Below are 14,362 nucleotides of genomic sequence, written 5' to 3'. Positions count from 1 at the left end.
ATTAAGTACTTTTTGAGTTATTTTATATTTTAATCTGACATATTTTGATATAAAAATTAAAATATCTCGTAAAATATTTAGTTCTCGATAATCTTACCGTAATACTTTTATGTACAGAATAATGAGACAAATCAATTGGTATAAAGAAAATAATTGTTTTTAAGGAAAAGTATGTACTTATTTACAATGTATTTTTTTTAACAATTATTTGTTTATTTTTTTACAGCAATTGATTTGTCTCATTATCCTGTACATAAAAGTATTACGGTAAGATTATCGAAAACTAAATATTTTACGAGATATTTTAATTTTTATATCAAAATATGTCAGATTAAGATATAAAATAACTCAAAAAGTACTTAATAAAAAAATACTTTGTTATAGTGTTTTAAAAGCTTTCGAGATAAGCTACAAGAATATGCAATAAAAAATGAATGGTTCCATTTAAGAAAACATCGATCACATTGACCTCACCTTGAAAAGGTCACTCAAGGTCAAGTTCATATTTTTATCATGTGGCCCCCTTGAAATCATTCAACTTTTGTCTGAAATATTTTTGTCTGCTGTTCTCGGTTTTCGAGATATTCGGCTGGCACGGGTGGTCTGATACACCCTGTATATGTATATCTTGCTTCGCAAAAAAAAATATTTTAAACAAATTGATGTCTATTGTAGATCCGTACATTAAAGTATTAATGTTGAACGGAAAGACAGGTAAAAATATAAGAAAAAAGAAAACTAAATGCTTGAACGCTGTAGTGCAGCCTGAATTTAACGAGACTTTAACGTTTGATCTGCCAATCACTCAACTTGATACGGTCCAGTTTCTAATCGTGCTTTGCAACAAGGTGAAAATTACATATAAAAGTTTCCAACAATTATTCCAAATTTAAGTAAAGAAATATATTTATTATTTTGTGTACGCATGTGTGTATGTGTATAAGTGTTACATAAATTACTTATTAAAACAATTAAGAAATCACTTTAAAACTTGTAAATTTTGTCGATTTTTTAATAGCGCGCACGCTATTAATTCAAAATAAGGTGTTGACGCCCCTTTGGCAAATTATCTCAAGCAGTTTATCTCTCATATACACTTCACACTGATACATACATCACGAACGTGATGAGCAAACTCTGATCGAACAATCTCCTCTTACAAATAATGAGAATATCGGCAGTATTTATTCAAAATTTTACAAAATGCAAAATAACTGACAATGAGTTCCTTGAGGTAGAGCAATATTTCTGGTTTCACTTTATAGGAAAAGTTCCTGGCCTCAAAGTCTTGTAGTGACATTCTTCGCCCCATTTCTGTCTTTTCCGTGGAAGATCATGACATTTTTAGAATTTTTGCACCTAATTTTGATCTTCTCAAAACAGACAATTTGATGGAGCGGGATATGTCACCCTAGTCACTTTATACAAAGTTGGTTTCACGCTTTAATATGCATTCAGAAAAATTATCCACCGACACCCGAAGCAGAGGTACGGCCTCTTAAAAATCTACAAAATTCATAAATTTTAAAATGATTCGCTGTTTTGAATAGTATAGAATAAGAATATTCTTTGTGGGTATTATATCACAATACAAGAGCTGTATCTCGCTTTCCAAAAATTCTAGATTTTATCGGGAGGATCACCCACCAATATTGTCGATCATGCGAGCGATAGCGAGGATTCTGTCAGCTCATTCAGAAACTTTTCCAATACCTCCATCGGTAAAGTAGCACTTGGAAAAGGAGTGAGAGGTTCAACAGAAAGGTTGCATTGGTTCGCGGTGCTTCAAAATCCAAGGAAACTTGTCAGCGTGTGGCACACTTTGAAATAATAAAAGCCATCGTTATATTATTACATATGTATATATATGTATATAAAACATTGTTATTTTTCAGCGACTTTTACGCGCGCTTTTATAAGTGCACAAATGCACGGCTTTATATATTTATTATTAATTTAATTCTATTTTGAAAGAGACAGAGAAAAAATGTATACTTGTAGCGCGCGACCAAAGATGATTTTGTAAATTAAACTTTAAGTCTTTATTTGCGATTAACTGAAAAAAAAATTAGTAATTATTAGTATTAATATTAATTTTATTGATATTTAAAAGAATTTCACTTTATACAATAGCGTGAACGATTTTGAAACAGCATTTTTTTATATATACATATGCAGGGTGTTTCAAAAGTGGAGATTAATCGCTCGAGACGTGATTGGGGACCCAAAAACAAGAAATAAAATAATAAACAAAGGGCAATAATTGTTTATTATTATATTTATTATATTGGAGCCTTTTTTATCTTTTTTAGAGAAATAAAGTTAGTATGAACATAGGTCCGGAAATGCGTTATTTTCAAGTTATCGCCATTTTGATGTTGAAATTTTAAATTGCTTTGCTTTCGAATTCTTTTGTCAAAATTGAAAGAAGAGATGGTTTTTATAAGTTTCATAACATAATTAAAGTCAAATAAAAGTTGTAGGTCGCTTTAGCACTACCCAGGATAAAAAAAAACCATAATAACAAAAATACAAATAAAATAAAAAACAAGTAGAGTTGTGCAAATTAGAAACTTGCACATTGCTTCCTCATCATTTTATCTTACAAAGCTTAAACTGCTTTAAGCATGCGGATTCTTCAATTTTTGCTTCCTGATAGAGGAAGCTTTGTGAGCGAAATAAAAATTAAAATGAATTCTTTCACCGATCCTCACTAAACATTTTATTTTACAATGCTTAAGCTGCTTTAAGCATGCGGATTTTTCAATTTTTGCTTCCTCATAGAGGAAGCTTTGTGAGCGAAATAAAAATTAAAATGATTTCTTTCACCGATCCTCACTAAATTCAACATCAAACATGCTTTAATAATACTCTATTCATGTAAAAAAATTTAATCCGATATCTCAAATTTTCTGAAAGTTACAGCCTGTACAGACATTTCTCAAAAAATTTAAAATTTTATAAAAAATAAACCCTTTCACCGATACTCACCAAATTTAGTAGCAACCATTCTTTAATAATAATTTTTCCATGTAAAAAAATTTAACCTGATATCTCAAAATTTGCAAAAGTTACAGCATGTACAGATATTTCTCAAAAAATTCAAAATTTTATAAAAAATGAACCCTTCCACCGATACTCACCAAATTCAGTACCAACCATCCTTTAATAATACTCTATTCACGTAAAAAAATTTAATCCGATATCTCAAATTATCCGAAAATTTATAAAAAATGAACCTTTTCATCGATTCTCACCAAATTCAATACCAACCATCCTTAAATGATACTCTATCCGTGTAAAAAAATTTAACCCGACATCTCAAATTTTCCGAACATTACAGCGTGTACAGACATTTCTCAAAAAATTCTAAATTTTATAAAAAATAAACCCTTTCACCAATACTCACCAAATTTAGTAGCAACCATTCTTTAATAATAATTTATCCATGTAAAAAAATTTAACCTGATATCTCAAAATTTGCGAAAGTTACAATGTATACAGACATTTCTCAAAAAATTAAAAATTTTATAAAAAATGAACCTTTTCATTGATTCTCACCAAATTCAATTCCAATCATCCTTAAATGATACTCTATACATGTAAAAAAATTTAACCCGATATCTCAAAAATTGCGGAAGTTAGAGGTTGTACAATATATTGCGTACATACATACACACATACACACATACATACATACATACAGACATTTTTTAGGAATATTATTTTTCGACGTTTTGGAACATTCTAAATACATTGGCATAGAAAACTCGAAAAAAAATTTTGTCACGGAAACAAAGCTTCCTCTATGAGGAAGCAATAAATAAATAAATACAAAAAAATAAATTAAATTAAATTAATAAATACAAAACCATCTCTTCTCTCAGTTTTAACAAAAAAATTCGAAAGCAAAACTATTTGAAATTTCAACATACAAATGGCGATCAAAAACAACTCATTTCCAGATCTATATTCATACCAACCTTTTCTCTTGTTTTTAGGTCCCCAATCACCTCCCGAGAGATTAACTTCCACTTTCGGAATACCCTGTATACATATACATACATAGTATCCCTAAGCAACGAGCGACGATTAAATTAGAAGAAAAAGTTACTCAGAATTATGTCCTTGATAACATATGTCAAGGTCAAGGTCATTGGCGCTGGGTCTCCTATTCGCTATATTTACCTCCCATTTTAAATAGTCCAGTCGAATATATCTCAAAAACTAAGTTAGAGGACAAAAATTCAGAGAAAATTTATAGAAGAAAGAAAAAGTTGGTGATCATGAATTTTAACTACGGTCATTTTTCAAAGTCATATAATGATCAACCTTGTTCTTTAAAATGGAAAGAAATATTTTTTATAGTAGATTCTAAATGCTCAATTTGTTCAATTTTGCATTTAAAAAACCCTAAGACATGTATGCCTAAGTTAAATAATTTAAGAATTATTTAGCAATATATAAAAAATATAATTTGTTGCGTTAATTTCCATCAACGCGCAAATTCAATAATACGCGCGCGATTCATATTGTTATGTAGTGTGTAGGTGCTTGAATAAGCTTCACACTATTTGCGTATGCTGACGCTATTTTATTAAAAAAAGGAACAGAGCCGTTTCGATACAAAGAAAACTTCGTAACGGAACACGTTATGTGTGTCCGACCGCGTCTGTTCGACGACTCGAAGCGACGAGAGTAAGCTCAAGCGGACACACACGGAAACGCACGAATCGACAACAGCCGTTGACAACGAAAATCGACAGACCTGCCGTACGCTGCTATAGTAATCCGCGCGCAATGCGATTAAGCGTGCACATACCGCCCCCCTTGGAAGCTTATGCTTTCAAAATTAAAAATTAAAGACGAACGAAAAATCACAGATAAGTCTTATAATTAATCTTAACCTAATACTGATTTGAACGCTAACTTATCCATTAAACGCAAACTTATCCATTATGTGAATATGAATGAAACAAAGTAAGATTAATCTATAGGCAAAACACAATTGTAATAGGACGCTTGTAACTACCTTTAGTAGTTCACACCAAAACTGTTCGTGTAACATTGTCGTCTCCTGGATAGATTTCTTCTATGTGACCCAAAGACCAAACTAATGGTGGCAAATTATCCTTTTCTACGATTACAAGTTGTTCTACGTTAACAGGAGATTCCATGATATTCCATTTACTACGTTGTTGACAATTATGCAAATATTCTTTGGTCCATCGTCGCCAAAAGTGCTGACGTAATTGTTCAATGCGCTGCAACATCGATAATCCATTCGCGTTTGCTTGTTCTAAATTTGGTTCTGGGTACGACGTGATAGGACACCCTATCAAAAAATGTCCAGGAGTGAGAGCAGAAAGATCATTAGGGTTGGATGACAATGGTATGATTGGTCTTGAATTAAGAATGGCTTCTATTTATTCAAGCAAAGTTAAAAATTCATCGTATCGTAAAGAAGCTTCGCTAATAATACGCTTAATATGAAACTTGGCGGCTTTTACCGCGGCCTCCCAAAGCCCACCCATATGCGGGGCACGTGGTGGAATAAAATGCCAATTTATGCGTTCATGCGATGTTACATCCATGATTTTTCGTCTCGACTTGTCATCATTTAGAATATCATATATTCCACTGAGTTGACGATTTGCACTTATGAAGTTCAGACCATTATCTGAGTAGACGTCATTGTCGACCCCTTCTAGAAATAAATCGCTTGAACGCGTTCAAAAAGGCTTCAGTAGTAAGATTGCCGACTAACTCTATATGTACAGCCTTGGTCGCAAAACATACGAATATAGCTAAATAACATTTAATGGACCGCGAATTTTTACGCTGTCCTTCCTTATAGTATATTGGACCTGCGTAATCAATACCGCACTTCTCAAAGGGTCTTTCGAAGACGTTAACTCGAGCTTCAGGCAAATTTCCTATTAAAGTAATAGATAATCTTGGAGCATTACGGAAGCAAGTTATGCATTTGTTTATCATATTTCGACGCCATGCCCAGCGTAGGACCAAAACGTTTGTCAAATTGATGATAAAGTCATCTGTGGCCTGGCGTGCAATAGTCGCTTGTGTTCGTACGTTATAACTAAATGAGTAAACCTATGACGTCCAGGTATTAAAATAGGATATTTCGCATCGTAGGGTAAATTCGCATGTTTCAATCGACCGCCAACCCTCAAAATTCCATATGCATCTAAAAAGGGATTTAGTTTCAAGATTGAACTTTCTTGTTCACAACACCATTTTGACAGATATCTTCGATTTCTCTTTTGAAGCATCTAACTTGTATTATTTTAACAAGATGTCGTAACCCAACCAACTTCCCAATATTAAAAGATAAAAGAATAAAGTAGCACAGAAAAGATTAAGAAAGAGCAGAGTAAAGCAAAACATTAAATTAGGAAAAGAGCTCAAGGAAAAGTAATTAAGAAAAAAGAAACTAATAAAAGATTATTAATAAAATAAAGCAAGAGACGTGACTAAGGAAAAGGAAGTCACGGCCAAGTTCTCGGAAGGTGAGTAAACAGCTGACGAGACAGACTGACAAGCGGAGCACGAGACGTGCTCCGGTCAAGATCACCACACTTCTCCCAACCTAATTAATTAATATATATTGTACGCGAGATGCATCGAAGAGGACTTGCCCGAAAATCATCCGATAACTCGCTACTGTACGTATCGCGCCCGATCATTATAATCGCGAACAAGTGAACAGTGTAATAAACCTTGTGAAATATACGAAGTTCTAACAAAAGTCCGGGAATGTCTTATTTAGAGCGTGGATCATAATCCTTTGGGCGTACAAATCCCGAAAGACCCCCTCCTTAGCGGCTAGGAGCACAACATTAATTGGTGACAGCGGTGGGATACGTCAGCTCTAACAGGATCGACACCGGCAAAGGTCCATAACCATGAGGAAGAAAAATTCCATTCAAGCAACAGACCGAGAGATAGCAAGGAAAACTCCGTCAAACGGTCGACAACTACAACCGAGGAAAAAGGAAGTCCATCAGGAACTTCGAGTCACCCGATACATCGAGGCGACAACGATAAGCGCAACCTGAGAAGGCGCACCGACCTCAACGACACGCGACGATCGACGCCCGACGGCCGACATCGAACGAGAGACAATATTGCTCATCGTATTATTGTAAGTCGAACAATCAAAAAATTGGTAAACGCGTGAATGTCGGAAAAACGAAACGTGCAACAAAAAAGCGTAGCGAATAAATCGTGGCTATTTAGCGAACCAGCGAATAGAGCCATTAGAAATAACGCAGTAAGCCCTATAAGAGTAGCAGTAGAAGCACTCCAGAATATACGCGATAACGTACGAAGAAATCTAAACGAATTAAATTCAAGCGAGAATTTGTCAGAACCAGAACTCGGAGCAAACGTTGTAATTGAACGCGAATTTTCATTCGGCGAATTAGACAACAGTTTAATCACGAATAATATAGAACTAGATGTTGATGTCGAATCATCAATAAGCGCGTCTAGTAGACTAACACACCGCCGTAAGCCCTACAAGAGTAGCAGTAGAAGCACTCCGGGATATACGCGATAACGTACGAAGAAATCTAAGCGCATTAAATTCAAGCGAGAATTTGTCCGAGCCAGAACTCGGAGCGAACGTTGTAATCGAACGCAAATTTTCATTCGGCGAATTAGATAACAGCTTAATAGCGAATAACATATAATTAGATTTTGAGGTCAAATCATCAATAAGCGCTTCTAGCAGACTAACACACCGCCGCGAATTCTCACTAATGTCATACGATTCGAGTATCTTTGATCCCGACGAAATCTATCGCACTCAAGACATGTATAACCCAAACGCTTCCGCATCGCAACCTATCACATCGGAAGATGTTGATCAGGAAATTCAGCGATTACAAGAAGAAGCAAATAAAAAAGCGACAGAAGCAAACGCGCAAGCGCAATACAACCCGCGAAGAGAAACAAACGGAACAACCGACGATGTTAGGAAAATACTGCGGGAAATGAGAAAGGAAATGAGACAGGAAATTAGAAATATGCATGCCGAGATATACGATTTAAGAATTAGAGGGCCGCAACCCCGGCAAAACAACGAGCATAGAACTCCGGGAAAGACCGACACCGCGTACGAGTTCACACCCGACGATGTACGACATCAAAGAGGACGCGGATTTTTATCATTAAAGGAGGCTCACGGAATGATCCCGGAATTCGACGGATCGCCAAGTAAATTACAAGAATTTTTAAATGCGATTACATATGCAGTAAAACATATTGACCCGAGATAGACGAAGTAACGTTATTAGGGGTTGTATTATGTACGAAACTAAAAGGCAGAGCGATGCTAAATTTCCAAACGCGAAAAATTCGAGACTTCACGCAATTAAAAAATGAATTAGAAGTCTGCTATGCGAGTAAAAAGAGTACGACACATCTACAAATTGAATTCAATAGGCTAAAACAGAAAAACGGAGAAAGCGCGCGAACTTACGGATTTAGAGCCGACAAACTAGCCATGGAACTATACGAATCAATGATGGAAGGACGTCATCATACAGTAGATCAGTGCATGCCACGATCTGCACATTTCGGCCGATTTCCGAGAGTCAACGCCTATCGCGCCCCCCTTGCGTCTTGAGATCCTCGTCTAGCAACCATAACCAAGCGCGCGACGCTCTGCCTCAGGTACGGTGCATCTGTATCGCGATGCGGTTCCGTACCCCCTTACTGCCAAATATCAATGTTTTAAACGCGATCTCTTTAGAATTTTTTCAAATAATGAATTCAAGAACAAAATTTCAATACTCTATTATTAATTACATTAACGATATAATAATACTAAAATATTATTAAATTATATTCGATAGATTAAATTTGTTAAATGTCTCGCGCGCGGAAACTCTTCCCGATATATAAATTAATAAATAATAATAAAGACGCTTTTAATAAAAGCGTCTTTTATAAAACTTTAACTTTACAATCATTTATTAATGCTGCAGTAGATAATAAACGCGCAATCATGGAAATAATACAGCAACAAGCCTTAGAAAATTTTCAAATAGGATTACGGGATGATATCAAAACGATTGTCCGATCGCGAGGATATGCTACGTTGCAAGAAGCAATAGCAACGGCCAGCGCAGAAGAAAAGGTCAAGGGATCGTCCGCAACCGGCACGCGACATAAAACGAATTTCACCTACAATCGGGAAAACAAAATACAATGCCAATAAATATACAATGCCAAAAATGCAGTAAAACCGGGCATTACGGCCGAGATTGCTGAACGAACCGATACGCGAACCGATTTTCACTACCGAAACCCGATAGGCAACCTCACATAAACGCAGTAAACAAATATTGCAATCATTGCAAAAAGTCCGGACACGATCGCGAAGAATGTTGGTTATTACGCGGACGACCCAATAGAGATCAATCGAACCGAACCAAACAATATAATTCGTGACCGGAAAATCAAAATCGCAAGAATAACGAACAAGGAAACAAAAAACCTAACTCCACACAAAAGAGCGATGAAGAGGAAAGGAACGAAAAAGGGCAGCAACAATCTGCGATCGAATATCAAGTTTCAAATTTTAAAAATACGCCACACATACAGACAGGATTGGACCTTGTCACATTACCGATGCGAAAAACGAAACGCGGAAAAATAAATTTACTATTTGATACAGGAGCCGCAATATCATTAATTAAAGTGAAACATTTAAAAGGCGAAATGTTAATAGAAGAAGACAAAATAACGCTTACCGGCGTAACAGGACATAAGGTATATACGATAGGAAGAATCAACGCCACAATAAATTTAAACGACGGTAGAATCAAACAGAACGTATGTCGTAAAAGATGATTTCCCGATCGAATACGACGGAATATTAGGAGTGGATTTCTTGAAGAAACAGGGAGCCAGTTGCAACTACTCGAAGAAACAACTAAGAATCGGACAGAATACGTTGAGATTATATCCGTATCAAAGAACCACATTGCAACCCCGTAGTGAAACGATAATACAAGTAGCTACGAATAAAAATATGATAGGCATCATTCAAGCAGAAGAAGCTGCACCAGGAGTATTTATAGGGAGCTGCCTGGTTGATCCACAAAATTACTTATGTGCGGCAAGTATAATAAACACGATCGATAACGTAATCGAAATGTTAATGCCGCAAGTAACAATTGAAGAAATTGCACAAGAAAACACGGTGGAAATAAACGCCGCACAAGCGAAAAGGGGAGAAGATGACATCCCGCATACCGATAAGGTAACACGAGCCCTTCGAATCGACCATTTAAACAGGGAAGAATTAAGAGCAATAAAAGAGATATGCGAAAACTATAGCGATATGTTCCACATCGAAGGAGAACCACTAACTTGCAACAACACAATCGCTCATCAAATTGCAACGCAAGCAGATAGCTCACCGGTCAACGTACGGCCTTACCGCCTGCCGGATAAACATAAAGAGGAAGTACAGCGTCAAGTGCAAGAGATGCTAAAAAATAAAATTATCAGGCCCAGTATGAGCCAATGGAACGCACCCCTTCTGGTAGTTCCGAAAAAAACCGATGCTTCGGGAAAACCGAAAATGCGAGTAGTCGTGGATTTCAGGAAATTAAACGATTTAACAATAGGGAGACTCGTTTCCCCTACCAAATATTATCGACATTTTGGACCAACTAGGAAACGCGAAATATTTCACCACGCTAGATTTAGCATCAGGATACCATCAAATTCCGATGACAGAAAAAGATAAGAATAAAACCGCCTTTTCTACGCCATACGGACACTACAAATTTAACAGAATGCCATTTGGATTAAAAAACGCATCTGCGACGTTCCAACGATTAATGAACGCAATATTAACAGGCTTACAAGGGATAAAATGCCTAGTATATTTAGACGACATTGTAATCTACGGAGCTAGTTTACAGGAACATAACAAGAGACTCGTCAAAGTCTTACGAAGACCGCGAGAAAATAATCTTAAACTACAGCCTGACAAATGCGAATTTCTGCGAAAAGAAGTGACATATTTAGGTCACATAATTACGGAAAACGGAATATCGCCGGATCCATCTAAATTGGAAGCCGTAAGAAATTTTCCGACGCCTAAGAAAGTAAAATATATTCAAGCTTTCATAGGACTAGCCGGGTATTATAGAAAATTTATTGAAAATTTCTCGAGAATCGCGAAGCCACTAACGAAGCTAACAAAAAAGGAAAATAAATTCGAGTGGGCGCAGGAACAACAACAAGCATTTGAAATGCTTAAAGAAAAATTAACGACGGCCCCTTTATTAAAATATTCAGATTTTGAAAAAGAATTCATCCCAACGACCGATGCATCAGACTATGCAATCAGAGCGATATTATCGCAAGGATAGATAGGCCAAGATCAACCGATAGCATAAGCCAGTCGAGTATTATCAAAGGCCGAACAAAATTATAATACGACCGAAAAGGAACTATTAGCAATAGTATGGGCCGTTAATTTCGACCGTACTTATACGGGACAAAATTTACGATAGTTACAGATCATAAGTCGCTCGTATGGTTATTCAACATAATCGATCCTGGATCTCGATTAATCAGATGGAAATCGAAATTAGAAGAATACGACTATGAGATCATACACAAGGTCGGGACAGCGAACAGAAACGTTGACGCGCTAAGTCAAGGAGGATATCAACAAAGTCGAGGAGGATAAGACCAACGACACGAAGATAACGCGAGAATACACGGAAGACGAGACATATTCTATACGAATATCACGATGCACCTGTGGGAGGGCATCAAGGAAAAGATTAATCAAATTCGCCTAATGCACAATTGGCGAGGATTGACAAAAGATGTCGAAGATTATATAGCAAAATGCGAATTTTGTCAGAAAAACAAACTATCGCGAAAATTTAAAGCACCGCTAATAATAACGGATACTGCCGATAAGCCCTTCGAGAAATGTGCTTTAGATATTGTAGGTCCATTAACTATTACGAACAACGGAAATAAATATATTTTAACTTTCCAAGATAATTTAACAAAATTTAGTAAAGCAATTCCGATACCGAACCAAGAAGCCGCGACAATATCGAAAGAATTCGCGACGAAAATAATTTTCGAGCACGATATGACCAGAAAAAATATTAACGGATCAAGGAACAAATTTTTTAAGTGAAATATTTAAAAACACTTGCAAATTGTTAAAAATCGAAAAGATTCAAACAACCGCGTATTATCCAGAAAGCAACGGAGCGATCTCACCGTACTCTAGCCGAATATCTCCGACATTATATAAACGCCGATCAAACGGATTGGGATGAATGGACTCCCTACGCGATGTTTACATATAACACAACACCGCACACGACGACAGGGTTCACACCTTTCGAATTAATTTACGGGCACCGTGCAACACTACCGACGACATTGTCGCAACCGCCTAAGCCCACGTATACATACGATGATTACGCACAAGAATTAAAAGAAAAATTACGCGCCTCACAAGTTGCAAAAGAGCATCTGAAAAACGAAAAAATAAAAACTAAAGAAAATTACGATAAAAAGACTAAAGAAATTAAACTGAAGGTAGGAGAAAAAGTCCTTCTGTACGACGAAACAGTTTGCCGAGGACGATCAAAGAAATTGGACTCCCTATGGACCGGACCCTACACGATAATCGAAAAAAATTCGGAAGTGAACTACACAATAAAAAGGGGAAGGAAAACCATACGCGTCCACATAAATCGATTAAAACCATTTATCGAAAATTAAAAAAGTAGGAGAAAGAAGAAAAAAAAAAGAAAAATGCGCAAATAAAATAAAAAATAAAATAAATAATAAGAGAAACAGAAATAAAAAACTCCTACCTTAACGCTCTCCACTTCCACGTCCAGCACCGCGACCCCGGTTCCACTCCAGCATAGCCTGAAGAAGAGGCGACCCAGGACGAACCGCGCTAACGACACGAGGCTCCCGCGCTACGGCACCACGACCCACAGGACGAGGCTCGGGGTTGAGAAACCAACCACGTCCCACGAAACGAGGAGCCGGATCCCAGCGGAACTCAAGCCCGCGACCTCGATTAAAATGGGGCGGCAGAGCGTCCACAGCCACTTCCGGCACAAAAGCAACGCGGGCGCCGAGAGTTGATCCCGAAAGGAGCGAGCAAAATGGTCGTGCTCCTCCGGATCTTGCCCCGCGCGACGCCCGTTATCACGCACTGAACTCTGCCCCGCAGCGAAACGAAACTCACTCGAATTCGGAGCCATGAAAACACCAATCGACAACACAAATCGATAATAAAACAGCGCGAGAGAAAATAAAAAAGAAACGCTCAATACAAGACGACGTCGGAAGACGGACTGAATGGAAGAGCGAATAAAAAGCCTGAAAAGGGCTAGACAAAAGCAAAAATAGCTGTATATGCATCCAGAGAAAAAGAGAATGCACCGCAAAAGATTCTAAGAAAATATTATAATATAATACAAAGCTTTCTATTACAGGAGTCTTATTGCACGGAGCACCTGTAAGGAAACCGAACCTGATACCCAAGTCGAAATAAAAGAATTTAAATATGAACCGGGTATCTACTTCGAAAAAATGGGCAAGATAAACCAAATCGAGTCCACATGGAAGATGGTGATAAAAATAGACATCGCCGCAATGGACCATCGACATGAACAATTGAGAAACTATATGGCACAAACGAGAGCTCTATGCTACGATAAACCATTGCAAATAAAAATGAAAGAAACCTGCCACAACCTGCTACAAATAGCAGAAAAGGACAGAGAACAAGCAGAAAAATTGCTAAAACGCCTAAAATTTGCGTACCAAGCACCCAAGAAGACAAGACGAGGGCTAATCGACGGTCTAGGAACGATAGCCAAAACACTCTTCGGCACAATGGACGCAGACGACGAAAAAATTATAAAGGAGCAATTAAATCTCATGCAAAGAAATCAGCAAACGCTGCAGCACGCGATGAAAAATCAGATTAAAATATTAAACGCAACAATTGCGCATGTTGATAATGTTGAAAAAGTTCTGCAAGAAAATGAAGAACAATTCTAAAAAAAAACAGAGAAGATGCGACAAGCCTGGATACAAACAGAAGTCGGATATGGACAACGAGAAGATCTCGACGAACACTTCATAATATTAAATGCCATAATAAAAGATCTATCGAACGATCTTATGGACATTATCGCGCATCTGACGAACGCGAAAAAAGAGATAATCGACATAAGATTATTACCCATCGAAAGCATTCTAGATAACATGAAGGAAACAGCGTCACAAATACCGCAGGGAACGCACTTCCCATTTC

General features: G+C 37.0%; 1 protein-coding gene across 15 annotated transcripts in view; it reads left to right on the top strand.

Annotated features, from left to right (window-relative positions):
• LOC115242262 (synaptotagmin-2-like) overlaps positions 1-1,973 on the top strand; it is a 65,355-nt gene extending 63,382 nt beyond the window's left edge. For 12 of the 15 annotated variants that reach the window (XM_029818409.1, XM_029818414.1, XM_029818415.1 and 9 more), the window contains 2 exons: positions 676-848; positions 1,625-1,973. In XM_029818409.1, coding sequence (XP_029674269.1) covers positions 676-848; positions 1,625-1,831 — 380 coding nt within the window. In that variant the 3' untranslated portion in view covers positions 1,832-1,973. Of the gene's footprint in view, positions 1-675; positions 849-1,265; positions 1,489-1,624 lie in introns of all 15 variants that reach the window. The other 3 variants (XR_003885030.1, XR_003885031.1, XM_029818418.1) reach the window with 3 other exon arrangements.
• The last annotated feature ends 12,389 nt before the right edge of the window (positions 1,974-14,362 follow it).

The sequence above is a fragment of the Formica exsecta genome, unplaced genomic scaffold, assembly GCF_003651465.1.
Source record: "Formica exsecta isolate Colony F162 unplaced genomic scaffold, ASM365146v1 scaffold589, whole genome shotgun sequence".
Lineage (NCBI taxonomy): Eukaryota > Metazoa > Arthropoda > Insecta > Hymenoptera > Formicidae > Formica > Formica exsecta.
Note: the sequence above shows the minus strand (reverse complement) of the source record. Positions and strands in the feature narration are given on the sequence as shown.